Source organism: Danio aesculapii, chromosome 2 (genome assembly GCF_903798145.1).
Source record: "Danio aesculapii chromosome 2, fDanAes4.1, whole genome shotgun sequence".
In the NCBI taxonomy this organism is placed as follows: Eukaryota; Metazoa; Chordata; class Actinopteri; order Cypriniformes; family Danionidae; genus Danio; species Danio aesculapii.
This window is the reverse complement of record NC_079436.1, coordinates 56718605-56746104: the sequence shown is the minus strand read 5'-3', so window position 1 is coordinate 56746104 and position 27500 is coordinate 56718605. Positions and strand designations below refer to the sequence as shown.

Sequence of the window (27500 nt, the reverse complement as noted above, 5' to 3'; positions counted from 1 at the left end):
GACTTGAGAATATGATTTTACCTCAGCGCTGCACTTTCTCCTTCACCCTCGCGCTGAGTTCAGGTGATGGAGTGTTGTTGAAGTAGTTAAACTATCAAACTGGCACAGGAATATCAGTATAATTCATATAGGCTTTTTAATAAACTCTCTTATATCTGCTGGTGCTGCTATTAATACGCAGATGGTTATGCTGGTGCAGCCGTTAATACACGATTCAGGTTAATCCAGCTCGCCTACATGATGTTTAATTATGGGTGGGTCGCAGATGGATAAGTTAATCATTGGTTATGAGACCACTTTGCCTAAATTATCAAAAAGTTCAAACACTTTGATTAAACTAAAGCGAAACTTGACCGATCAATGGATGTTTGTCATAAAGAGTGATAATTAAAGGCTGCTCTCTTAATTTTGATCATACACTAACAAAGATTCAATATTCCAAACTGAATATTTCACTTTTATTTTATTTATATACAATTGTATTTAACCGTTGGTGTTTGGCCGCGGCATATAGCGGACCCTGAGGCACATCGCTTCACCTCAAAGTTTATTAGTTATTCTTGTTTATTTTGTAAATAACTGATCGACAAAAACTAAGATACAAATTGTACAAAACAAATTCGTTCAAAGAATATTTTTCTTCCGGCGAAAATATCTGAATTGTGTATTTTGTGCGTCTCCATCCGCTACACAAACTGTGCAGTTTAATTAATGCTCTACTATAATTGCTCCTACACAAACCCTGTGATATATTAGCACATGTTTTTATAAATGTCTTTACACAAAATTATTATATGCTATAGCCTATAGCCTACTTTAAGTCAAAATATATGCGATTGTTAACTCATCACTGTGGTCGCAGCTCGCGCTTCTGTATAGCTTCTGTAAAAAAGACCTACATTTAACCAGCTTTTTAGCAAAGCCTCTATTAATATACTGATATTCCTGTGCCAGTTTGAGAGTTTAACTACTTACAACACTCCGTCACCAGAACTCAGCGAGAGGGTGAAGGAGAAAAGTTGCATGCGCTGAGGTAAAATTTATATTCTCAAGTCATAATCTTTAAAATAATGACTTGTATTAAAAATGTTGATAAGGGATTGGGATATAGGAATTACAGCGGTTTGCGTTTAAAAAATGCTTATTTTCTGTGGAGCGATGATTTGAGTTAGTAGGCCTGCTTTATTAAAATAGGCTTAAATAAAAACAGCCTATGCTGGTTATTAAAAAGGATTCAGTGTTTTCGTTTTGTAATCTAAATTTGTAATTTAGGTGGAAAATACTTAGGTCAGGCCTTTTATTCCTTTTATTTAGTTTATTCTGTTTTTCTATACAATCCTGAAAGATTCACAAGCAAAAATACAATAATAAACTAAATGGGCGGTGTAATAACCACATCACCGCGGTTGACATCTCATTATGGCGGTAAGGCGGTGATGCGGTTATCGTCACACCTCTAGTCATTAGGCAAGTCATTGTATAACAGTGGTTTATTCTGTAGACAATCCAAAACAAATATTGCTTAAGGGGGCTAATAATATTGACCTTAAAATGGCTTACAACATGAAAAACTGCTTTTATTCAATGTTACGTGTTTAAGTTGTTAAGATATTAAAGAGGATGAAACGTAACATTCAGTGAGTCTACTGATGCTGGATGACAGAGAATACAACGAACCACTTGTTAAGTGAAACAAATTAAGTATTTAATGAATGTCAGACAAAGAATAGAGAATGCATTATAAATGTATGTTAAATAATCAAATTAAAGAAATAGGAGTGTTGCCAAAACAAAGAAATAAATACAACAAAACGATCTACACTAAAGCCCAACCCACTAAACTGACTAACCAAAGAAAAATGCAGAAGAACAAAACCGTAATCTTCAGCACGAAGCTTAACTAAACTTCATAACCTCAAAACAAAATTACACAGTGCAACGCCTCCTCAAACTAACTAACAAATAAATATTCTAAGCGGCTCACAATACTAGAGTTCTCATAAAGTACACACTGTTAGCCATTAGCAAAACACAATCTCATATAATCCAATTCTCACAAAGATCGTTCAATTTCTCCACTAGATAATTATTGAGCTGCACAAGCATATCTAATAAAGCAGTCTCTTGATAAAGAGAAAACTAGAATACAGCAAATCGTAATCAAAACAACAGATGAACAGGCTGGCCAACACAAGTGAGGAGTCTGGCTGTAAGCCAAGCGCTCCTCAAGAACAGCGCAAGCGCACGGCTTTTATACGAGCGGACCCGGTTCTGATTGGCGTGTCGATGGTGATTGACAGCTCCTTGGACCAATGGTTGCACACCTACAACCAGCACATGACACACAGCGGAAGAAAAAGAGAAGAGCACGCAAAACAGAACAAACAAAACATACGTGAAACGTAACATTCAAGCTGAAATAAAAGAAATAAGACTTTCTCTAAAAGAAATATTATTAAAGGACATGCTGTGAAAAATTCCTGAATCTGTAAACATCATTTGGGTAATACTTGAAAAAGAAGAACAAACTCACAGGAGGTGTGAATAATTCTGACCACGACTGTAACAACTAAGAGTGCAATTGTAAATTCTAGTATCAAAAAATCTTTTCGAGTGGTATGCAAAACAAAGCATGTACTTCAGAGGGTGCATTTAATCACATTTAATCACTCTTTGACACATGAAAAGGTTTATTTTCTCTGTGTGCATGAGAACATGGAAACTAGCAAGCATAGGTTTGCCAGCTCAATGTTTCCTGCTCTAATCTTCGATTGTTCAGTCTTCTTTGTGAACGCTTTTGAATGCTTCTTATTGTGTTTCAGCCACTGTTTACTCTCTATTTGCATACTATCAAGAGCACACACACTTGTCATCACTTCTTAAAGTAGATGTGATGAAATGTAGCTTGGCTGTCTGTAAACGTAGACCAAAAAAAGCATCATTTCCTGACAGGAGACCACCACACCCCAGAGCAAACACATGCTGGAGTGTTTGAGTGAATGTTACCTGTATTTCAGTGTATTGCTGTCATTTATATGTCAGATCTTATATTTTACCTGTGATATGAAGCTAATGCTCTTCTCTGTCAGATTCTTGCACTACAGTTTCAGAGCAGATAGGATTGTGCTTGATAAAGATACAGGTTTGATTATGTGTTCGTGTTGGGCTGCTCCATATATTCAGAGCTTTTGGCTTTTGTTTTGAGTTAGTTCGTAAAGCTTCACTTTAGAAGGTGGAGGCCTGTGATTGTTTTGTTTTTAGTTGTGTATCATGTTATTTATGTTTTAGATATTTTTTAACTCCTAAGACTTGAGCATATGTTTAAATTTAGTTTTATTTTTTTTTTGGATTAACATTTTTTGTATGCATTTAAAAATGTTTATACACTGTAAAATAAATCCTGGTTGCTTTAATTTTTTAAGCTGAATCAAATTAATCTTATGAGTCTATTGAACTTTATAATATGTTATTATATTATGTTAAACTGACTTAAAACTGCTTGCGTAACTCAAAATTAAGTTAGAACATGAATAACTTTGTTTAATAAGTTAGAATGACCTAAAACATATGCTGTTCAGGACTAATTGATCAAATAATTTTTTTACAGTGTAGTTTAATGCACTGTAAAACCCAACAGTCAACTATATAATGTGTAGTTAACTCAATTTACTGATAGTTATTTCTACTCATTTAAAAAGAGTTTTGAACTCGGTGTTGAAGGTAACGAGTTAAATACCTCATTCCTTCAACTTTAAATGGAGTCAGTTCACATAACTCACTATAGATTAGTTTTTTTAAATGGTTTGAGTTTTTTTTTCCATTTATTGGGTTTTACTGTGCTCAATTTGCTTAATTTACTCAAATAGATTAAGTTAACAGTACTCATTAGGATTAGTTTTTGAACTTAAATGGTTTGTTGCAAGCAGGTTTCCTCAAATGGTTTGAGTTACCTTAAGTAACTCAAGTTTTTACAGTGTATTAGGTTTTACAGTGTAGATTTTTTTAACTATATCTTGTATCAGGTAGCAATAAATATTTTTAATACGTTTTCAAAATAAATCAGTGTTTAAAGAAATAAATAGTTAGTATTTAATAGTAATTTTAATGTTTAGAAATAATATTTTTAATAGATTTATTTTTTAGCTGTAGTTTTAAGTAGCAGCCTTTAATTTAATGATCTAGTTAAGAAATGAATAAAATTATATAGACATTTTTAAAAAATAAATCAAAACAAAAGGAAAAAAAAAAACAAGCAAAAAAAAAAAGGAAAAAAAGCAAAGACAAAATAATACCCAAGTAAAAACAAAATCCTTTTATTATTTGTGGTATATGCAAATATCGTATTGTTTTTAATAGATTTTGTTTTATATTTGTTTATTTAAATGGAAAGTATTATTTGTTTAAAAAAGCTTATACAGTGCTCAGCATAAATGAGTACAGCCCATTTTGAAAATGAATGTTTTTATCCATTTCTCAGTAAATATAGGCAATGTATTTTGGTATATTTCAACAAAACAGATTTATTAAACAGATATATTTATTAAAATAGGATTTTGTCACAAAACATATTTAGAAATTGAAAGATAATACAAATTCAATTTTACAAATAATTCAATAATACAAAAAACAATTACAATTTACAAAAACTTCAACTAAAATTTCCTTTTTTTTTTTTGGATCATTATCGTAAGTTATTCTATTAGATAATCTCCAGATTTGGCTTCAGGACTGACTAATCTAATGGATATGCACAAATACAATATTGTAGAGCTTCCTATTTCTGAATTAAAATATGAATTTAAAAGAGACATTTGTGAAGGGTGTACTCGTGCTGAGCATTGCATGTCTGAACTCTTGTTTTATAGATTTATTTTTAGCTATATATTAACTACAGTGGCAGCCTTTAATTGTTTATATGGTTAAAAAATGAATGAAAACTATGTTGACATTTATAAAAAAAATAAATAATGAATGAAACTATATAGACATTTAAAATAAATAAATAAATAAACTAAACAAACCTAAAAAAATCTTAAAGTTAATAAACCAAAACAGAATAATAAAAAATAATAAATAAAACTATGTAGATGTTTATAAATAAATAAATATTTAAATAAATAACTAAATAAAAACCCTTAAAGTTAGTAAACCAAAACAGAATAATAAAAAATAATAAATAAAACTATGGTAGATGTTTATAAATAATGAATAAATAAATATTTAAATAAATGAACTAAATAAAAACCTTAAAGTAATAAACCAAAACAGAATAATAAAAATAATAAATAAAACTATATAGATGTTCAAAATAAATAAATATATAAATAAATAAACTAAATAAAAAACCTTAAAGTTAATAAACCAAAACAGAATAATAAAAAATAATAATAAAACTATGTAGATGTTTATAAATAAATGAATAAATAATATTTAAATAAATAAACTAAATAAAAAACCTTAAAGTTAACAAACCAAAACAGAATAATAAAAAATACTAAATAAAACTATGTAGATGTTTATAAATAAATAAATAAACTAAATAAAAAACCTTAAAGTTAACAAACCAAAACAGAAAATAAAAACTAATAAAAAATAGGCTTTATTATTGTTTGAAGTGCTACATCAGCCAAAACCATGTCATGCAATTATCATGAATTTGTTATAAATTTTGTTTAACATTGTTTATTTAAATGCATATTATTATTTTATAATTATGAATGAATTCAGCTTGTATTTCTGATTTACTTTGTTTTTTAGATTTAGTTTTTAGCTGTATTTTAACTACTCTAACAGCCTTTAATTGTTTATCTGGTTAAAATTAATAAAACTGTAGCCGTTTTAAAAAATCAAATAAAGAAAAATGTTTTTAAAAAAACCACAATAACCTTAAAGTTAATAAACCAAAACAGACAAATTAAAACCTAATTTAAAATATACTTTATTATTATTATTTGACCAGCAACAAAATGCAAATATCATTAATTTGTTATGAATTTTACTAGACATTTGTTTATTTAAATGCATATTATTTTTTAATAATTATATTTCTAATCTTTGTGTATGATGTTATGCTTATATAAAAGTCATTTCAATATAAATCATTAAATATAACGTCAATTTTGAATTTATTGTAATCCCTTTGGATGCTTTCTAAAATAATTGTTAAAATATCCCATGCAGTGCAAGTTTTTACACATTCTATTTCTATTAAAAATGTTTTCTCCATCTGATGGCTTTCCTATTAGTTAGTGTTATGAGACCGCTTCACTTGCAGTGTAGAAAGTCACAGTTATTGAGAAGTATACTTGGAGGATTTGACTGTGGCGTGTGAGATCCAGCTATTGCTGTGTGTTTCTTTATTTCAGCATCAGATTGGTTCAGACATTTCATCTCTTGTTCTGAACCTTTCCCCTCATTTCCTCCTGTCCAAACGAATTTACTGTTATTGTCCGTCGTTCAATCCTGACCCTGTTTTTATCTCCACTAAATTGGCCGTTTCGCTATCCTAGATGGAAAAATTGCACAACTGGACGTCTGGCAGTTGGAGCAGAGTATTTCCAGAAAAATACAAGACAATTTGATGGTTTTTTTGACAGCCAGACATCATTTTTATTGCACAAAAATTGAAGGATGCATTCAGTAGAGCGCTTTAAAGAGGCCGTTATAGAAGATTACACTATCTGGTAGCTTTCATTTGATTGTTGAGGGACTCTGTGTTTGGCTCTGTCATAGCTCAGTGTTTCCCAACCCTGTTCCTGGAGGCACACCAACAGTACATATTTTGGATGTCTCCCTTACCTGACTAATTAACTTTAGGTTTTGGAGTCTCATGTTCTAATTAGGTGATTAAGGTGTGTTTGATTTGGGAGACATTAAAATGTGTAACTGTTGGTGTGCCTTCAGGAACAGGGTTGGGAAACACTGCCGTAGCTTACTGTACTGTAACTTTAAGTTACTGTACTGATAAATATAATCAATACTGAAAAATAAACAAACAAGGTTGTTACTCAAAGATTTTTTTAAATCTTCTGCATTGTAAATGCACTGTAAATTAATATTTCATAAATTAATATCAAAGCTTCACCTGTACAGAATTTTCCATTATGTTTTAGACCAGGGGTGATAATCCCTGTTCCTGGCGATCTACCTACCTACAGAGTTTAGCTCCAACCCTGATCAAACACACCTGAACCAATTCATGAGGACCTGAACGGCACTTGATAATTACAGGCAGTGTTGTTTGATATGGGTTGCGACTGGAAATCTGCAGGAAGGTCGATCTCCAGGAACAGGGTTGAGTAGCCCTGTTTTATACACTCTATAAAATAAGTTGAATTGTAATAACCCCAACTGGACAAAAATCAAATATGGACAAGCCTAACACTGGGTTTTAAATCAAATTGAAATGACACTGTTCTTTAACCCAATCGTTGGCTTGTCCATATTTGACCCAACATTAAATCCTGAATTTTATTAATAACTTGTAACTTTTTGTATTTGCAAACTTGCATGACAAATTCTTTAATCCTCATCATGTTTCTGAAATATGCAGTCCATAATTGAAATATGCTGATTGTTGTTTTGTTCAGAAAAAGGGTTGTTTTTTTATGTAACCGTGCAATTTTGACCATTTTTTTTTTATCTATTCAGTGATCTTGGTTATGGCTGGAGTATTTTTACCTTTAGCTTAGCATAGTTCATTGAATCGGATTAGACCATTAGCATCTGCCGCACAAAAGAAAGGGAGATCAGAATGCCGAAAAAAAGATCTGGTCTGTCTGAACTAGATGTGTAGCATGTACCCTCATTGCTGAAATGTAAGTAAAATCCTGCAAGAAAGTGCTTTTAAATATTAATAATACTAATAATAATAATAATAATAATAATAAGTAGACAAATCCTTTCTGAGCTAGTTTACTATATATGTTGGCTTTAGTTAAACTCAGGTTAAACTCAATTAAATTTGACAAATTTAATTATGCACTGTCAAATCTTTCTGAAAACTCAGGGCAGATGACAAGATAAACCACTCAATAGCTATGTTATCTGTCTGAAGTCCCCATCCCTATAAGTAATAACCCATTGTTGCTAAGTGCTAAATAATAATAATAAATAAATTATTATTTTGCATAATTTGTAATTAATTTATTCTTTGAAACTTTAATATTAATTTATGCAATTGCAATGCCTTGATTTTAGTAAGGTTAGTACACAGTCATATATATTCACTATACACTTATATAAACTATAAATGCAATGGGATTAATGATTGGCATAATCTCTTTCTTTGTTTCGGTTTTTCAGCCTTGGCTTTCTCTTTTTCAGTTTTCACTTTCAGCCAAGAATTTTCATTTCTGTAGTTGTCATTGTGCTAAAACAGACAGACAATTTTTTAGGAAGATGTGTCTAGAACACTATAATCTCATTCTTATGTAATAATCAGGAATTTTTGCTGCTGTACCATGCCTGCCGCAGTGCACTGATATTAAACAGCAGCTGAAAATAGTCCCCAGCTAGGTTTTTAGACACTCCATAATATCATTTCAGTATGGCATTATTAAGAAATGTACTTCTTGGTCATTTTTTAACGATATGCTAATGGTCTAATTTGATTCAATGATCTATGCTAAGCTAAGCTAATCTAAAAGTGTCAGGAAGATTGAACTTCAAAATGGTAAAACTTAACTATATAACTTTAGGAGAGCAGTAAAATTAGCCTAATTAAAAACATATTCCTTTTAACTTGTATATTTTGTCGATTTGCAGTTCTTATAGCTCTTTCTGTAGCATAGGACATTATAATTGCCTGTAAAGTTTATTTGCCTATAGTATTTGTCTGCGGGGCTGCACAGTGGCGCAGTGGATAGCACAAGCAATATGTGGAAGAAGGTTGCTGGTTCGAGCCTCGACTGGGTCAGTTCATATTTTGTGTGGAGTTTGCATGTTCTCCCTGTGTTGGCGTGGGTTTCCTCCGGGTGCTCCGGTTTGTCCCACAGTCCAAAGACATGTGGTACAGGTGAATTGGGTAGGCTAAATTGTCTGTGGTGTATGAGTGTGAATGAGAATGTATGGATGTTTCCCAGCGATGGGTTGCAGCTGGAAGAGCACCCGCTGCGTAAAACATATTCTGGATAAGTTGGCGGTTCATTCCACTGTGGCGACCCCGGATTACTAAAGGGACTAAGCGAAAAGAAATGAATGAATTTTGTCTGCACGCTATTAACGTGGACATGTGAGTTGGCTTTAGCACTGTGTAGTTTTCAATATTGGCTCTCTCCTGTGCAACACATTGAGTGTGATCAGGAATACGGTCGGAGCTTCTAGGAATGAAAACCATCACTTGACAGATTTACAGCTAATGTTTTTGGACATTGGCCATGTCTGAAGTAATGTGTTGAGTCCACAGCTGCCGTGAAAAACAAACCGCAGCCCGCGCATCGTATATCACAAGATTTTATGAGCTGCGTTTCTGGGTATCGCAGCTTTTAAAGTAATACCTCAGCCATAAATGAAGTTGTCATTTACTCTCCCTCATGTCCTGTTCTCATTTGGTCTCACTTTGTTTTTTATTTTTAAGAATATCATTGCTGCACTTTTCAATTTAGGAAAACTTAAAGGGATAGTTCACCCCAAAATGAAAATGTCCTGTTCATGCACTCACTCACAGGTCATCTAAGATTAATTTATTTCTTCAGTAGAACATTAAAGAAGATTTTATGCTCAATTCTTGGTGATTCCTATAACGGCAGTGAATGGTGACAGGTTTTTCAGATGAAAATAAACACACACAGATGAGTCCAAATCAGTAGTCATGCTCCTGATGACACACTGAGGTTTTGTTATGTGAATGATCGCTCTGTGTAGGGAAATGGACATCATTTACATTATTAATAGCTTAATACATATAGTCAACCGATTTCACTGCCATTATATAAACCACCAAGAGCAACAAATTCAGCTCAAAATCTTCTTTAATGTTAAACTGAAGTATGAACTACTTTATTTTAGGCGAACTATCTCCTTTTAGGACCTAATCTGCCCTCATGCAAAGCAATCATATGACTTCAGATGGCATAGTGCATGTGTTGTGTGTACTAATTTTATGGTGCTTTTGTGTGAAAGCCAATTTATTGCATGGAAATACACAAACAATTCCTTCTGTAATATATTCAGCTATGAAATGAAAGTCATGCACAGATGCACATCAGAAACTTTATTGTATCATGCATTCACTTGTTAATAGTAGTGACTTATAGTGAACATATTTCATTCTGTGGTTATTTTTAGGATCTGCCATGCACAGACGAGGGTGGCATCGCTGTTCTCCTCACCATCTGATTCTCTGCTGGAGTATCCAGAACCTTCAGGATTTGGCACTGATAGTCTGGCGCAGTTACCTGGCGAGGGTCCTGCAGCACAGATGTACTGGGATATACCTGGACACAGTCAGAGACCGGTATTCATACAGGGATTTTACCTGCCTGATTTTTTTTCAACAGAATACCACAAGACACAAGCAGATTGATCCCTGCACATTCTTAAACTGATTATGTGTATTAAGTAGACATATGACAATATTGAGTCATTTAATATGTAAGGGATAAAGTACATCCAGGAGGTTATCACAGAATAAAGCCGGACAGGTTAATCGGCAGCCTGCCACAAAGCAGAACACTGTAGTGTAAAACTAAAAGGTTTATTCTGTAAAAACAACCATCCTAGATGTACTTTATCAGAATCAGTTTTATTGCCAAGTGTGCTTCACACACACAAGGAATTTGTTTAGGCTACAGAAGCTTCCAGTGTACATAAAGTGACAACACAAAATAAATATGGAAAAAATTAAATAAAAATAAAATGATAAACATTAAACAGAGATGCAGCTAGTCAAGAAACCTGGATTTTGAGTTGTATGTACAGATTTGTTATAAATATACAGGTTATAAGGTGCTGTGTACAAGTGCGAATGTAGAGAGTATTACATTGTATATTGATATAAGGTGCTGTGTACAAGTGCGTATGAGAAAGTATTGCACATATTTATTGCACAGTAGGGGAATATTTAACTGTTCATAAGGTAGACAGCCTGAGGAAAGAAACTTTTCCTGTGTCTGGCTGTTTTTTGTGCTTGGTGCTCTGAAGCGTCGACCATACGGTAACAGTTCGAACAGGTAGTGGTGCTGGGTGTGAGGCGTCCAGAGTAATTTTGCGAGCCCTTTTACTCACTCTGGAAGAGTACAGTTCTTGAAGTGTAGGAAGGGTTGTGCCGGTGATTCGTTCAGCAGTCCGGACTATTCGCTGTAGTCTACAGAGGTCGGTTTTGGCAGCTGAGCCGAACCAGACGGTGATTGAAGTGCAGAGGATGGATTGGGTGACAGCTGAGTAGAACTGTACGAGCAGCTCCTGTGGCAGGTTGAACTTCCACAGCTGACGAAGGAAGTACAGTCTCTGCTGGGCTTTCTTCACAATAGAGTCTATATGAATGTCCCACTTCAGATCCTGAGAGATGGTGGTGCCCAGGAACCTGAATGACTCTACTGCAGCCACAGTTGCTGTTCATGATGGTGATTGGGGGAGGGCAGGGGGGTTTCTCCTGAAGTCCACTGTCATCTCCACTATCCCGCTTGTTACATGGCTTCTTGCTCCAAAACATAAAAATTAGCAACAAAACATTGTTCTGAGCCTTAATAGTTTATTAGTTCTTGAATTAAGCGATGAGATGACAGAAGCGAAAAAAGCTGGACTATACACTAACCTGCGCATTTATTACGCCCCAAGTCTAGGGGAAAACAACATGGGCATAATAAACAGAAAAAAAATGTTGTGGGTGGTGGATTTCCCAAATAAAACAAAAACTTGCAATGCAAAAGATCCCCTTCGGTCGACAACCAAACTCGGACACTAGGTTGAGAGTAATATATTTAATAAATAGATTTATTATAGAAAAATAGTCATTTTAAATGAGCATCTCTTCAGTTGGCCACAGGCCAAAATAACAAAAGAATCTGCAAAGTAAATGAACTAAATATAGACCTATAAATATTGAAATATTAAAAATACAGGAAGCTTAACTTTCTCCCTAAACATAAACATAGTCAAAAGTAATCAAATAAATAGACAGGCCACCCCTACAAGCTCAAGCTCTCAAAAAGTTGAACGCATGATCAATTGTTCAAGATTAAATGTTGGTCGTCAGCCGGAGGGGTAGGGTAATCCAGGAGCTCCACTCCCAGCAACCGTCACACCACAAATGAACTGTCCGAACCCTGCCGGAACTTCCTTTTTATAGGCCTTTGTGACCAGCAGCCAATCAGAGCATGGATCACGTTGGAATGGGAGCCTATGGAATAACAGAAAACAACACAAGAAGGCGGGACAAAGAAAAAGACACATGCAATGTGCAACAAATAAAATAAAAATAAATAAACTTTAGTCGTAACAGCATTATTCGGTCACAAGATGGCGCCAAACTCAAAGCTGACAGACATTAAACTGGCTGAATGAAACATAGACTAACCTTATTATTATTTCTTTACAAGATAGCACCAGTCAAAAACCACGGCATGACAGACAAGCAGATACATATATATAAAGGTGATTCGAAGTTCCGGGATAAGTCCCTGTTATTCAGCTGTTGTTATCTCGGAATACAGTGCTTAAAATGTTGTGAGTGGTCAATCAGAATCGAGTATTCCAGACAGCTGTATAATAAATGAGCAATATCACACGAGTAGCACTGAGATATGGCTGTATATCGGCACTGCTGGGAGGTGTTTCTTGGCTTGAGGTTGCAGGCTGAGTGCCTTCGTGCCCAGCCGTGCTGATATACAGCCATATCACACAGCTACGAGTGTGATATTGTATTTATACAACAGTTCAAACATTTACCTTTTTCACACATTAATCTAGCCCAGGGATTCTCAACCGGTGGGCCTCAGCGATCCTGCAGGTGGGCTGTGAGACGGCTTAAAATTAACTTAAATATTAAACTATAATGATTTAATTTCATTATTAAATATGTCATATTAAAATGATCGAAGTAATGGGATTTCCCATTTTCTGTATTGAAATGGCTAATTCGGACTCAAAAGCAGCCTCACTGTTAAATACTGACGTCTGTATTTGCACGTCAACTAGGACTACGTTCTCAGTTGTATAAATCAAACCATCATGCAAATGTAAAGGTAACGATGGTTATGAGTTATAATAACCAGTTCGCACGTACCTCACGTCTGCGACTCGTATGTGTGCTCTCTTTTTGTGAACACTTCAAAATATCTGGATAGTTGTCCAAATATGTCCTGTTTTATAACGGACGCGTGCCCGTAAAGTAGGATGTAGCGAGACTCGGTGGTGTTTCAGCAGTGAACAGCGAACTCCAATAATAATAATGTATTAAAAATATTCCGCTGCAAACTCTTCAGATCGATGTTTAACTGATTTAGAGTGTTGTTACTGTATTTTACATTTCTTTGTTTATTTTAATGATTATAAATAGTAGATTAATAAATGAATAGTAGTCAGTCTAATTCAAGCAGCAGCAGGTTTTAATGCCATCTCCTGTTGTCCTGACAGTTTTATTTATTGAAGAAAAGGCCCAAATACACTCAGTTGTAAAGAACAACTGAAGTAAAGAAATCAGGAGCTTTGAATCTGTGTTAAAATGTATTTAATATTTAGCTTTTTTATAAAATGATGTAGAAAAATGAGAGAATAATAGTAGAATGCAAAAAAAATGTTTAGCTAATAAATAAAGCTTTAAAATAAGCATTTTCCCCAGACAATCAGTTTGGGCCTTCAAGCTATTTTTGTAAAAGGAGATGGGCCTCGAAGTGAAAAAGGTTGAGAACCCCTGGTCTAGCCTATGATATTGGAAATTGTGTGACTATTTATAAACCATTTTGAGGGATGTAAACAAAAACAATGGTCCCAACATACTTCCTGTTTTATATTTTTAATTTCTATAGCTTCCACGAATCCAAAAAGAGCCATTGATAATATTGAAAATGTTATGAGATCTGTTTTAACATCAAGTTATGATTTAATTGCCTTTTGTTACAGTTATGAAATAGTTTTATAACAAGCAGGATGTGTCATGGCCCAATGACATGAGTGCATTGAAATGGTTTATAGGCCTTTTGTTTGTTAACTCTGTACAGTAAGTCTTGATTTGATTACATCAGTTAATTGAACTAAAGTCAATGTAAGGACAACTCCAAAAGCATTTATTAATCTTTTAATCTAATTTTTATATATGTGTTATATATATATATATATATATATATATATATATTACACATACAAATACAAAGGCTGCACTTGCAACAAAGAGAGCATCACTCGCTCGAGTTGCGCCAGTAAAACTAAACAGACGTCCCATCCCATCTGTATATGTTTTAGCTGCTGTGACGCGAGCACATAGATCGCCGCCACGCATCATTTACCTGTGTTGTGGCTGCTTGTATATGCTTCGGTCCTGTCAGTGTAGCACGTGCACTCTCATTCCCATAAAGCAGAGAGATGTAGAACTACACCATGCACGATTCAGAGAGCAGAAATTTGTAATGGCGCGACCATGTAGAGACAGAAATCACATGTCGTTGTGTAAATAAGATATTACATACAGCCATTTTAGCTTGTTTAATAAAATAAGTTGTGATCTAGTGCTTTATTTATTTTCTTTTCGGCTTAGTCCCTTTATTAATCTGGGGTCGCCACAGCGGAATGAACCGCCAACTTATCCAGCATATGTTTTTATGCAGCGGATGCCCTTCCAGCTGCAACCCATCTCTGGGAAACTGGTGCTTTATATAAAATACAATTAACTTGACTTCAAGAGGGCCTGGGAAAACCATTGGGAGGGCAGGGTGCCCCCCTAAGATAATGGTAGGGGAAACACTGAAGTATATTTGGGTATCACATTAGGTCATAGAAATGCTAACATTTTCTTAGTATTAGTAACATTATTGTAAGCATTATAGTCTTAATGTATGTTTCTGCGAGTGTTTAACTTCATCTCTGTATCTGTGTTTTTCAGCTAAACCTGAGCGCCTTTCCTGGCAGGTTGGATGAATTGAACGCGATCCTGTCTCCATCAGTGGCAGGATTTAAGGCAGGTTCTCCTTTTTTCTGTTTCCTAATACTCTGTCCTCAATTTCTTCACATTTCATCATCTTTGTTTCTACAGGCTGCTGCTGCTCCTGCTCCACCACCCGAGGAAGAGGAGGAAGCAGATGATGAAGAGACGGAGGAGTTGGGGCACGCCGACACTTATGCAGAATATAAGCCATCCAAATGTAAATCAGCACACCATGCCATGTTAATCCACAGCACACAGGCAGCACGAGTGGAATCTGTATATAATGTTGGCTTAATAATCTTAATAGTTTTAAAACATTGTATATAGTGCCTTTCTGCAAGCTCATGGTTGTTTACAATTTCAAAAGTCATAGCAGGCAGAAAAACAAAGCTCAGATAAACATGAAATTAGTGACATCAATCAGATTGTGCAGTCAGAGATCAGAGAAACGCTAAAGGAAAAGATATGTTTGTTTAAGGTTTAAGTTGTTTTGGGGTCTTAAACTGTGTTAAATAGTGTTTCTATAGTTTATTTGCGTTGGATATTTATTGCATGTAATATTTCAGCATTTTTATTGCATAGGACATTTAATGCACTATATTAATTTGAAGAGCTTTGCATAAAATTCATAATGGAAATCTCTAGAAGGGGTGCTTCCTTAGCAAATAAATGCTCTAATCACATTAATGCATATAGTGTTTCAATTGTTTGCACATTTGAAGCATACAATATTTGAGTTTATTTATATGGCAAATTTAATGCACATATTATTTAAATAGTTTATGTATATTGTACATTTTATTTATCTAGTATTTGATCTTATATATGACACATGTAATGCATTAAATATGCTCTATAAATAATTTAAATACTATATGCATGTCATATTTATAGTTCATGTACATTGAACATTTACTGCATATCATATTTAAATTGTTTATTTATATTACACATTTAATGCGTATTGTATTAACATAATTTACATAGCACATTTAATGCATATAGTATTTGTAGTTTAATAACATGGCACATTTATGGCCCGTTTCCACTGAGTGGTACGGTACGTTTTTATGGCCGTTTCCACTGCCAAAGGGTACCTAAAAGCGTACCTACAGCTTTACTGTGACATTTCCTCGAGTAAAAATGACGTCGTCTGAAACTTTCGGTCGTACACCACACCCACCAAAAAGGTACTTTTTTGGCAGTGGAAACACAAGCTTGATAAAGGTGACTCGTACCGACCCGTACTGTACCTCTCAGGGGAAACGGGCCATTATTGCAAATGTTATTTAAATTATTTATTTATATTACACATTTAAAGCATATTGTATTCATATTGTTTATTTACGTAGCACATTTGATGCATATTATATTTATAGAGTATTTACATGGCACATTTAATGCATATTATATTTATAGAGTATTTACATGGCACATTTAATGCATACAGTATTTATAGTTTATTTACATGGCACATTTAATGCATACAGTATAGTTTATTTACATAACACATTTAATGCATACAGTATTTATAGTTTATTTACATGGCACATTTAATGCATACAGTATTTATAGTTTATTTATATGGCACATTTAATGCATACAGTATTTATAGTTTATTTACATGGCACATTTAATGCATACAGTATAGTTTATTTACATAACACATTTAATGCATACAGTATTTATAGTTTATTTTCATGGCATGTTTAATGCATACAGTATTGATAGTTTATTTACATAACACATTTAATGCATACAGTATTGATAGTTTATTTACATAACACATTTAATGCATACAGTATTGATAGTTTATTTACATAACACATTTAATGCATACAGTATTTATAGAGTATTTACATGGCACATTTAATGCATACAGTATTTATAGAGTATTTACATGGCACATTTAATGCATACAGTATTTATAGTTTATTTACATGGCATGTTTAATGCATACAGTATTTATAGAGTATTTATATGGCACATTTAATGCATACAGTATTTATAGTTTATTTACATAACACGTTTAATGCATACAGTATTTATAGAGTATTTACATGGCACATTTAATGCATACAGTATTTATAGAGTATTTACATGGCACATTTAATGCATACAGTATTTATAGAGTATTTACATGGCACATTTAATGCATACAGTATTTATAGAGTATTTACATGGCACATTTAATGCATACAGTATTTATAGAGTATTTACATGGCACATTTAATGCATACAGTATTTATAGAGTATTTACATGGCACATTTATGCATACAGTATTTATAGAGTATTTACATGGCACATTTAATGCATACAGTATTTATAGTTTATTTTCATGGCATGTTTAATGCATACAGTATTTATAGTTTATTTTCATGGCATGTTTAATGCATACAGTATTTATAGTTTATTTTCATGGCATGTTTAATGCATACAGTATTGATAGTTTATTTACATAACACATTTAATGCATACAGTATTTATAGAGTATTTACATAACACATTTAATGCATACAGTATTTATAGTTTATTTTCATGGCATGTTTAATGCATACAGTATTTATAGTTTATTTTCATGGCATGTTTAATGCATACAGTATTTATAGTTTATTTTCATGGCATGTTTAATGCATACAGTATTTATAGTTTATTTTCATGGCATGTTTAATGCATACAGTATTTATAGTTTATTTACATAACACATTTAATGCATACAGTATTTATAGTTTATTTTCATGGCATGTTTAATGCATACAGTATTTATAGTTTATTTACATAACACATTTAATGCATACAGTATTTATTGTTTATTTACATGGCACATTTAATGCATACAGTATTTATAGTTTATTTACATGGCATGTTTAATGCATACAGTATTTATAGTTTATTTACATAACACATTTAATGCATACAGTATTTATAGTTTATTTACATGGCATGTTTAATGCATACAGTATTGATAGTTTATTTACATAACACATTTAATGCATACAGTATTTATAGAGTATTTACATGGCATGTTTAATGCATACAGTATTTATTGTTTATTTACATGGCATGTTTAATGCATACAGTATTTATTGTTTATTTACATGGCATGTTTAATGCATACAGTATTTATTGTTTATTTACCTGGCATGTTTAATGCATACAGTATTGATAGTTTATTTATATGGCACATTTAATGCATGCAGTATTTATAGTTTATTTATATGGCACATTTAATGCATGCAGTATTTATAGTTTATTTATATGGCACATTTAATGCATGCGGTATTTATAGTTTATTTATATGGCACATTTAATGCATACAGTATTTAAATTGTTTATATATTTTGCACATTTTATGCATATAGAAATTATAGTTTATTTACATGACACATTTAATGCATGTAGTATTAAAATTTCTTATTGATAGAGCATATTTAAAGCATATAGTATTAAAATTATTTATATTACACATTTAATGCATATTGTATTAATATTGATTATTTACATTGCACAATAAACGCATAGTTTATTGACATGGCACATTTAATGCATATTGTATTTATAAAGTTTAATTGCGTTGCACATTTAATGCATTTAATATTTTTAGAAGTTGTTTAGATAGCATGTTTAATGCACAGTTGTAATTTTAAGAACCTTGCATGAACATTAATGATGTAAAGTAGTGTTTTCCCATAGTGAATAAATGCTCTGTTTACATGTGCACAGCTACTATAGGAATCTCTCATCCTGATATCGTGGTGGAGACCAACACACTGTCCAGCGTTCCTCCTCCTGACATCACATACACACTGTCCATTCCAGACAGCACCATAAACACAGGCCTTCTGTCAGCCCTGCAGCTTGAGGCCATCATCTACGCCTGCCAGGTACATAATGTCTATTTCTAATTAAAAATGTATGATGAAAGAGATGTCTTCTGGAGAAATCATGGATCAGACTGAAAGATCTTTTATGACTTTTTAATTAGTGTTAGTGTGCGATGAATGAATAAGTAACAGCAATGATTACAAATTTACAAGTGCAGCCAAAAATATAGCCAATGTTGCTGATGTGACATTAAAACATAAATAAGAAAAATAAGTCTAATCAAAAACGGTCTCTAAAGTTTAGTTTAAGTGCATGAAGTTGCATTTGTGTTTGTGTGTGTTCAGCAACACGAAGTGATTCTTCAGAATAGTCAGCGAGCAGGTTTTCTGATCGGAGACGGAGCTGGTGTTGGGAAAGGACGCACTGTGGCTGGAATCATACTGGAGAACTTCTTAAAGGGACGGAAAAGAGCGCTGTGGTAAACAAACATGCAATAATGTTCACTAGCTGTGTTTCCATCCACCTATTTTCATGCACATTTTGGAAAATCTCATATTTTCTTTGTACATCCGAATTAACATGCAACTGAGCGCACGTGCACGAACGCAAAACCCCTCCCTACCTCCTTCTCGTAATAAATATGGTAATGACTCTACTTTGGCAAAACCAAACGAAAAAGCAATGGCAAAAGCAAGCAAGAAGAGAAACTTTACAGAATGTGAATTGGAGGTGCTCCTATTGGAGGTCGACCGGCGAAAAACTGTGTTATTTGCAGGTTTGTCATCCGGAATTAATAACAAAAGAAAAAAAAATAGAGTGGAAGAGTTTAGCTGACGCGGTTAATGCAGTGGGGTCTGAACATCGCACTGTGAGTGAATTTAAAAAATAATGGTCCCATGTAAAGGTGCAGGTTAAGAGGAGAACAGCGGCGCACTGTCAAAGTGTGGGGGAACAGGGGATGCTAAACACCTTTTGAGGAGAGAGTTACCTCACTCCTGGGCGACACACAATTTTAGAGTTTATTTAAATATTTTATCTCAAATGGTGTCAGAGTTTAATTGACTTACAATTTTTACATTAAAAGATATAAAAAAATGTATAAAATAAATAGAGTGCTAATTAGTCTTGTGCATATGGTTGCAATGTTCATAAGGTTGAATTGTTTAATTCATTCGTATGGTTAATTATTTTTTTTAAATCGAGAAATTAAGCCTTGTGCAACATAAAGGGCATATATTTATGCCTATCTGACCTATTTTTGGCTCAAACTATAACAGGAGCTAATGAATGTCAAACGTCAAACTAACTTTACCGTGGTTCAACTGCATGGTATGAAAACCTTATATACCTGCTAGAAATGTGGATGATCCCATCCCATACAGCTGGCATTGCACGGTTCGAAGATACTTCGTAGTGTGCAATTTAACACAATTGCCTCTAGGAGTCGCCAATGGAAATAAAACAAACACACACAAGAAATGCACGTACGCCAGACATGAAGTTGGGCATGGACCAATGCACATTCTCACGTTCATTTCATCGTTAGTAAATCCAAACGTGAGCGTGAAATCTGCCGTACGCAAAGTTTTTGTGCATACGCAGGATTGATACATGAGGCCCCTGAAATGTTGTTTTGCTCATTTCCATAGCCCCTCAGATGTCAGTCTGTCATCATAGTGCTTCAATATTATTATTATTATTATTATTATTATTCAATTATTATTCCCTCCACAACTGTCTTGAGCATCTGTCTGTTCTCCCAAAGAGCTCACGCCTCCAAAAGCCACCACGTTCATTGTGTTTCATCTTCTGAGGTGCAACTCCTTTATTAGAGAAGAAAGCACCACAGTGGCTTCTCCAAACACAATAAACTACACTTCTCTTACTGATATTTGCTCCAGTTTATCAGAAAGTGATGTTTTTGCTCTCTTTTGTTTTTCACTGGATGGAAACGCTGCTTTATTCGCAAAGGTTTTATGTTAAATTCTAGTCTTGTGCATACGTTTAATTTGCATCTTTAAATGGAACATAGCCATTGTCAGTCTGTATTAGTTTATATTCTTAATTCACTCTGATGGCTTGTTTTTTTTTTTTGTCTGGAAATCTGCTTTGTTGTAGGTTCAGTGTGTCGAATGACCTGAAGTACGATGCTGAGAGAGATCTCAAGGACATCAACGCTCCTAACATCCCTGTGTTTGCATTAAATAAGGTTTGTAAAATCGAGTTCTGCATTTGATCAGAGTTTGATTGTGAGTTTAATGAAATAAATCCCAAGTTTAAAAACAGGTTTACTGCTCAAAGCATTGAAAATGTTTTTACAATATTTAAATGCAGCTTATTAGTTTGCCTGCATTTCTTGTGACAGTAGCATTAGAGATCATCCATAAGGTTTGTTTATTTATATATATATATATATATATATATATATAGTTTTTATATACAGTTTATATATACAGTTTTTCATGAAAGGTCATTATGAAGTCATTATAACTCATTAAATAGTTAAATAAATATCAGTTAAATATCAGCTTCATTAGTTTTTCATGAAGGATCATTTTAATAGTTGACTAAATATTTTAGTTAACTATAAAAAGCAATTTTGAATATATATATATATATATATATATATATATATATATATATATATATATATATATATATATATATATATATATATATATATATATATATATGTGTGTGTATATATTTATATATATATATGTGTGTATATATTTATATATATATATGTGTGTATGTGTATATATATATATATATATATATATATATATATATATATATATATATATATATATATATATATATATATATATATATATATATTTATATATTTATATATATATATATATATATATATATATATATATATAAATATATTTTAAATATTTTAAAGTATTATACATACATATATATATATAGATTAATAGATTATAGACTGTTTTTTTATTTTTTATAAAAAGTAGCTCTTAAAAATTTTTAGGTTTTTATTTTATGTATGGTTTATTGTTGTTGATGTCTTTTTACGGTTATTAACCCCATGTAGAAAAGGTTTGTTTATGAAATGTCAATTTTATGTTTTTGCCATATAATGTCTATTGAAATAGATATGCTTAATAATCTTCAAACCCTCTCTTATTTTTATAATGTATTGTAGCATTTATTAATATATTTAAAGGTTTTCATTTTTATATTTTCAGTCATTTTTATTTTTATTTATTTTGTTGTTGTCATTTTGTTTGTTTGACTGTTTTTATTTAGCATTATTTTTATTTCCGTTTATGTTTTTAATTTCAACATATACATTTTTGCTGATATTATATATTAATATATTTTTGGTTTGTTTCAAGTTTTGCTCTAGCTGAATCTTTATTTTATTTCAAGTTTCTAGTTAACTATTAAAAGTAATTATAATGATTCTAAATGCTTTTTTTTCCAGAAATGTTGCAGACAGTTTAATCAGTTTTTCATGAAGGGTCATTAAGAAGTTAACTCATTAAATAGTTAAATATCAGTTAAATATCAGCTTTGTTAGTTTTTCATGAAGGATCATTTTATTGGTTGACTAAATATTTTAGTTAACTATTAAAAGCGATTTTGATAACCCTAGGTGCTTTTTTATTTTTAGAAAAGTTGCAGACAGATTAATCCATTTTTTATCAAGGGTCATTAAATAGTTAAGTCATTAAATAGTATCTAAATATCTAGACTAAATATCAGGTTTTTTTGTGAAGGTCATTTTAATAGTTAACTTAATAAAAAAGTAGTTATAATAACTTTTTTTTAAAGAAATGTTGCAGACAGCTTAATCAGTTTTTCATAAAGGGTCACTGAATGCTAATTTATGCGTTTCCTCTTTGGTGCAGATTAAATATGGAGATACGGCTACCTCAGAGGGCGTTCTGTTCGCCACATACTCAGCGCTGATTGGAGAGAGTCAGGCCGGCGGGCAGCATCGCACCCGACTCAAGCAGATCCTGGACTGGTGCAAACCCAGCTTTGATGGAGTCGTATCCTTCATGTTCAGACACACTCAGTGCATGCATTTCAAATCCTTTTAGCTGCTAATTAATACATGGGTTTAATCTGTATCAATATGCAGGGTTCATGAAAAACCTGGAAAAGAAAGTTTTGACATGCCATTTTCTAGGTCAGAAAAACCCACAACGTTTTGGAAAAGTCATGGAAATTAGTTTAACTAATTTATCTGTATACAGTGGTCCCTCTTTAACCGTAGGATTTACATTCTTAAAAAGCCTGCAATAGGTGAAATCCGCGAAGTAGTCAGCTTTATTTTTGACAATATTATAGATGTTTTAAGGCTGTAAAACCCCTCACTACACACTTTAAACACTTTTCTCAGACAGGCATTAACATTTTCACACTTTTCTCTCTTGTTTAAACGCTCTCAAAGTTCAAACCTTCGCAGAAAAATAAGTCCAGTATTATAGAATGAAACCAAAGATCAACTTGTTGAAGTGCAAACATTCATCGCTGTCAGCAAAAGGGTTATAAAGCTTTTTAGCTTTTGTGTGGATAATGTTGGCATCCAGCGTAATGTTGCTTTCCTGCAGTCACTGATCCACTAAACTAAAACAGATGCCATCCTTAAAGTCGCACACCTGATGTGCTGCGCAAATGACAGATGGAAGTAACACACAGCTGATGCACACACTCGCTTGTTATTTAAAATGAAATGAATCAGTTACCACCAGAAAGAGTTTCACATTTTTTTATCAAAAATAGAACTGAACCATATTTAACTTTGAATTTTATCTGTTTATATTTTATATATTTGTCTAAGTAATTTTTTTTATATAATACGAATTTGTTTTTATCATATAATATTTTAATGTATATCCATTTGGCCACGAAATAGCCATAAGATGCTGATGTGGCAATAAATATGTAATAAATAATAAATACATAAATGAATCAGATGGCGCCCTGTGGCACAGCTCAACCGTGAAATTTGCAGTGCCGGTGTGCGTACCCTAATATAAACCTATGTTTACTATTCTAAAATGCATAGCACTGCGTGTCACGACCCCCTTTACGATGGTCTTGCTGCAGACACTTATAACCCTTATTCCATCCTTGTTTGAACTCCGTTAGCGATCGAAGATTTATGTTAATTTGGCAAGCTGGAGACACGGATGAGATTGACAATGGTCAACACCCAATCAGAACACAAAACACAATGCGCTGTAAAAAAAAGGCATGTCAAATTGCACTGAAAAACAATTTGCGAAACTGCGAGACCCTGATAAGTGAACCGCATTATAGCGAGGACCACTAGTTGAATTAGTTAGCTGTCTTTACCTTTTTTCTGTCTTTGGCCAAAAACATGCTCTCACATTATTAGTGCTGTGTAAGCATTATCTAATACATTTTCACATAGATATAATAATACATTTAAACTAAATAGTTTGCTGCATGTTTTATAATATGCTGTAATACATTTGATCATGCAAGGTTTTCTTATTATTTACCACGTATACATAGACAGTACATGGTCATGAAAATTATAACATAGCTTGGGTCGTCAATCAAGGTGAATTCTGAAAGTTCTGAAATATTAAATAAGTAATGAGCCTTGACCTTTAACCTCTGCTAGATTGTGTTTGACGAGTGCCATAAGGCTAAGAACGCGACCTCTACTAAAATGGGTAAAGCCGTTCTGGACCTGCAGAGCAAACTGCCTCGAGCAAGAGTGGTGTATGCTAGTGCCACAGGTGGGTAACGCTCACCATTGAGAATCAGAGTTTAACGCAGTGTTTCTCAACCAGGTTCCTGGAGGACCATCAACACTGCATGTTTTGGATGTCTCCTTAGTCACTCTCATTACAGGTCTTCTAATGAGCTGATGATCTTTATTAGGTGTGTTTGACTAAAGAGAGATGGAAAAATGTGCAGAACAATCGTGGTTGAGAAACACAGTTTTAACATATTTTAGATTCAAAGCTTAATTGTCAGCATCATTACTCCTGATGTAAGTGTCATATTTGATTTGATGCTCGGTAAAACATTTCTGCGTATTGTCAGTATTGGTGTAAATCAGACGTCTCATCACGATATGATACGATATTGATACTATTAGCCAGCAATGCGATATTTGTCGATACTTCTTTTTTATACGATTTTGATTTGATTCAGTGGAGTATTGATCAATATGTCAGTAATAAGCTATTATGTACCTAAATTACAGAACCAGTTACATTTTTGTTAACTTACAAATGCAATCAAAGTACAGGGTGGGCCATTTATATGGATACACCTTAATAAAATGGGAATTGTTGGTGATATTACCGTCCTGTTTGTGGCACATTAGTATATGTGAGGGGGCTTGTAAATATCTGATGAAAGAATAAAGGTTAAAACCAAGCACACCATTGTTTTTTCTTGTGAAATTCCTAATAAGTTTATTAAGGTGTATCCATATAAAAGGCCCACCCCGTATAGAATATACACATTAAACTCTGTGTGAGCTTCACATTCTGTAGCATCCACAGCAAAATATGTACTTTATTATTTTTAATAATCTGGATCAATAAATAACAGGGTAATATCATAATAAATAATGCATTATTTTTAAATGTTATTTTAAATTGGCTGAATTGGTCGGCACAAATAGCCTAGTGGTTAAGTGCGCTGACATGTAGCACCATGGTGCTCACGGCGACCCGAGTTCGATTCCCAGCTCAAGGTCATCAGAATCAGAATCAGAAAGAGCTTTATTGCCAGGTATGTTCACACATAATAGGAATTTGTTTTGGTGACAGAGCTTCTACAGTGCAACAGGATAACAGAGACAGGACAAAAACAGATAATAAATATATAAAAAAATATAGAAGTAAGTAGTGAGTGCAAATATACAGATTGACAAGTGTATGTACAGGTATATTACTATATACAACATTATATGTGCAGCTGTTATGTGCAAATTGGCATGTAAAGTGTGTTGTTAAATAAGTGTATATGTGTATAAAAGTGTATAGCAAGTAGTGATGTTGGTTCCACAATTATTATCATCAAGTGTTCTTGAGATGGATTGCCTGAGGGGAAGAAACTGTTTCTGTGTCGGGCTGTTCTGGTGCGCAGTGCTCTGTAGCGTCGACCAGAAGGTAAAAGTTCAAAAAGGCAGTGTGCTGGGTGTGAGGGGTCCAGAGTGATTTTGGCAGCCCTTCTGCTCGCTCTGGATAAGTACAGTTCTTGCGGAGTAGGAAGGGTTGTACCAGTGATTCGCTCAGCATATACCAACCCTTCCCCTCTCTCTGCTCCCAATACTTTCCTGTCTGTCCTCCACTATCCTATCCCAATAAAAGGTGAAAAACCCCTAAAAAAATAATTATTAAATAAAAAAAAATACCATAATGTGCGCTTTAGTGGAAATGTGTGGATAGACCTGAATATGTGGAGAGTGTCAAAATAAAAATCTCTTTAAAAAGTGATTGTGATATTGATATTTACTAGTGCTGGGCAAAGATTAATCGCATCCGAAATAAAAGTTAGTTTTGACATAATATATGTGTGTTTATTATCTATATGTGATGCATAATGTGATGCATGCATGGAAACAAAACTATTTCTTTTATAATTTGTATCATATACATGTATATGTTGTATTCAATTTAATTCATCTTTGTTTTTATAGCGCTTTTCCAATGTAGATTGTGTCAAAGCAGCTCAACTTAGAAGTTGTAGTACATTAAAATTAAAACTGTCAGTCCAGTTTTAAGAGTTAACGTTCAGTTTAGTTCAGTTCAGAGTGATTTAATACACACTGCTTAATATTATACCTACATATAAACATTTTCTCAAATATATCCATGCATGTGTGTATTTATAAAGACATCATAAATTTACACAGTACACACACATACTACCACATACTAGTACATGTATTATGTCAAAACAAACTAGTATTTTAGATGTGGTTAATCATGAAAATCTTTTGCCCAGCACTATATTTTACACAAATAATCAGTCTATTCATATTGATTTATTGTTAGACCCATAATTGTCAGTGTCTGTAATCATTTTAAGGAGTCAAAAAAGTTTATAAGCATTACTTTGCTTATTTATTTCTTAATGTTTTTAAAAAAATAAAGCAAAACAAAATAAATAAATATTGTTCTTTAAAACTAAATAGTTCTACTAAATTATGTACAGGTAAATATGTGTGCTAAGTACATATTGATTGATTGATTGATTGATTGATTGATTGATTGATTGATTGATTGATTAATACATTTTTTTTACATCTATTGCACAATTTTTGAATGACTGTCAATGGGGAAAAATATTTTTGTTGTAGTTTTAACTTGTCAGATCTATTGATTGATTGATCTGATGAATCTATTGCACAACTTTTGAATGGTAAACATCTTCTTCCCCATTGACAGCCATTCAAAAATTGTGCAATAGATTTTTAAAACTTTTTTCATCAATCAACCAATCAATCAATCGGTCAATTGATCAATCAATTTCACTAGTAAAAACTGCAACAAAAATGTTTCCCCATTGACAGCCAGTCAAATCAATTGATCGATTGATCGATTGATTGATTGATTGATTGAT

At 32.9% G+C, this 27500-nt stretch overlaps 1 protein-coding gene across 1 annotated transcript in view; it reads left to right on the top strand.

Annotated features, from left to right (window-relative positions):
* Positions 1-27500, top strand: part of sbno2a (strawberry notch homolog 2a) — a 101864-nt gene that overhangs the window by 40231 nt on the left and 34133 nt on the right. The window contains 6 exon segments of the mRNA XM_056446285.1: positions 15188-15296; positions 18804-18964; positions 19250-19383; positions 21024-21114; positions 22787-22930; positions 24538-24655. Of these exon segments, the coding sequence (XP_056302260.1) occupies positions 15188-15296; positions 18804-18964; positions 19250-19383; positions 21024-21114; positions 22787-22930; positions 24538-24655 (757 nt within the window).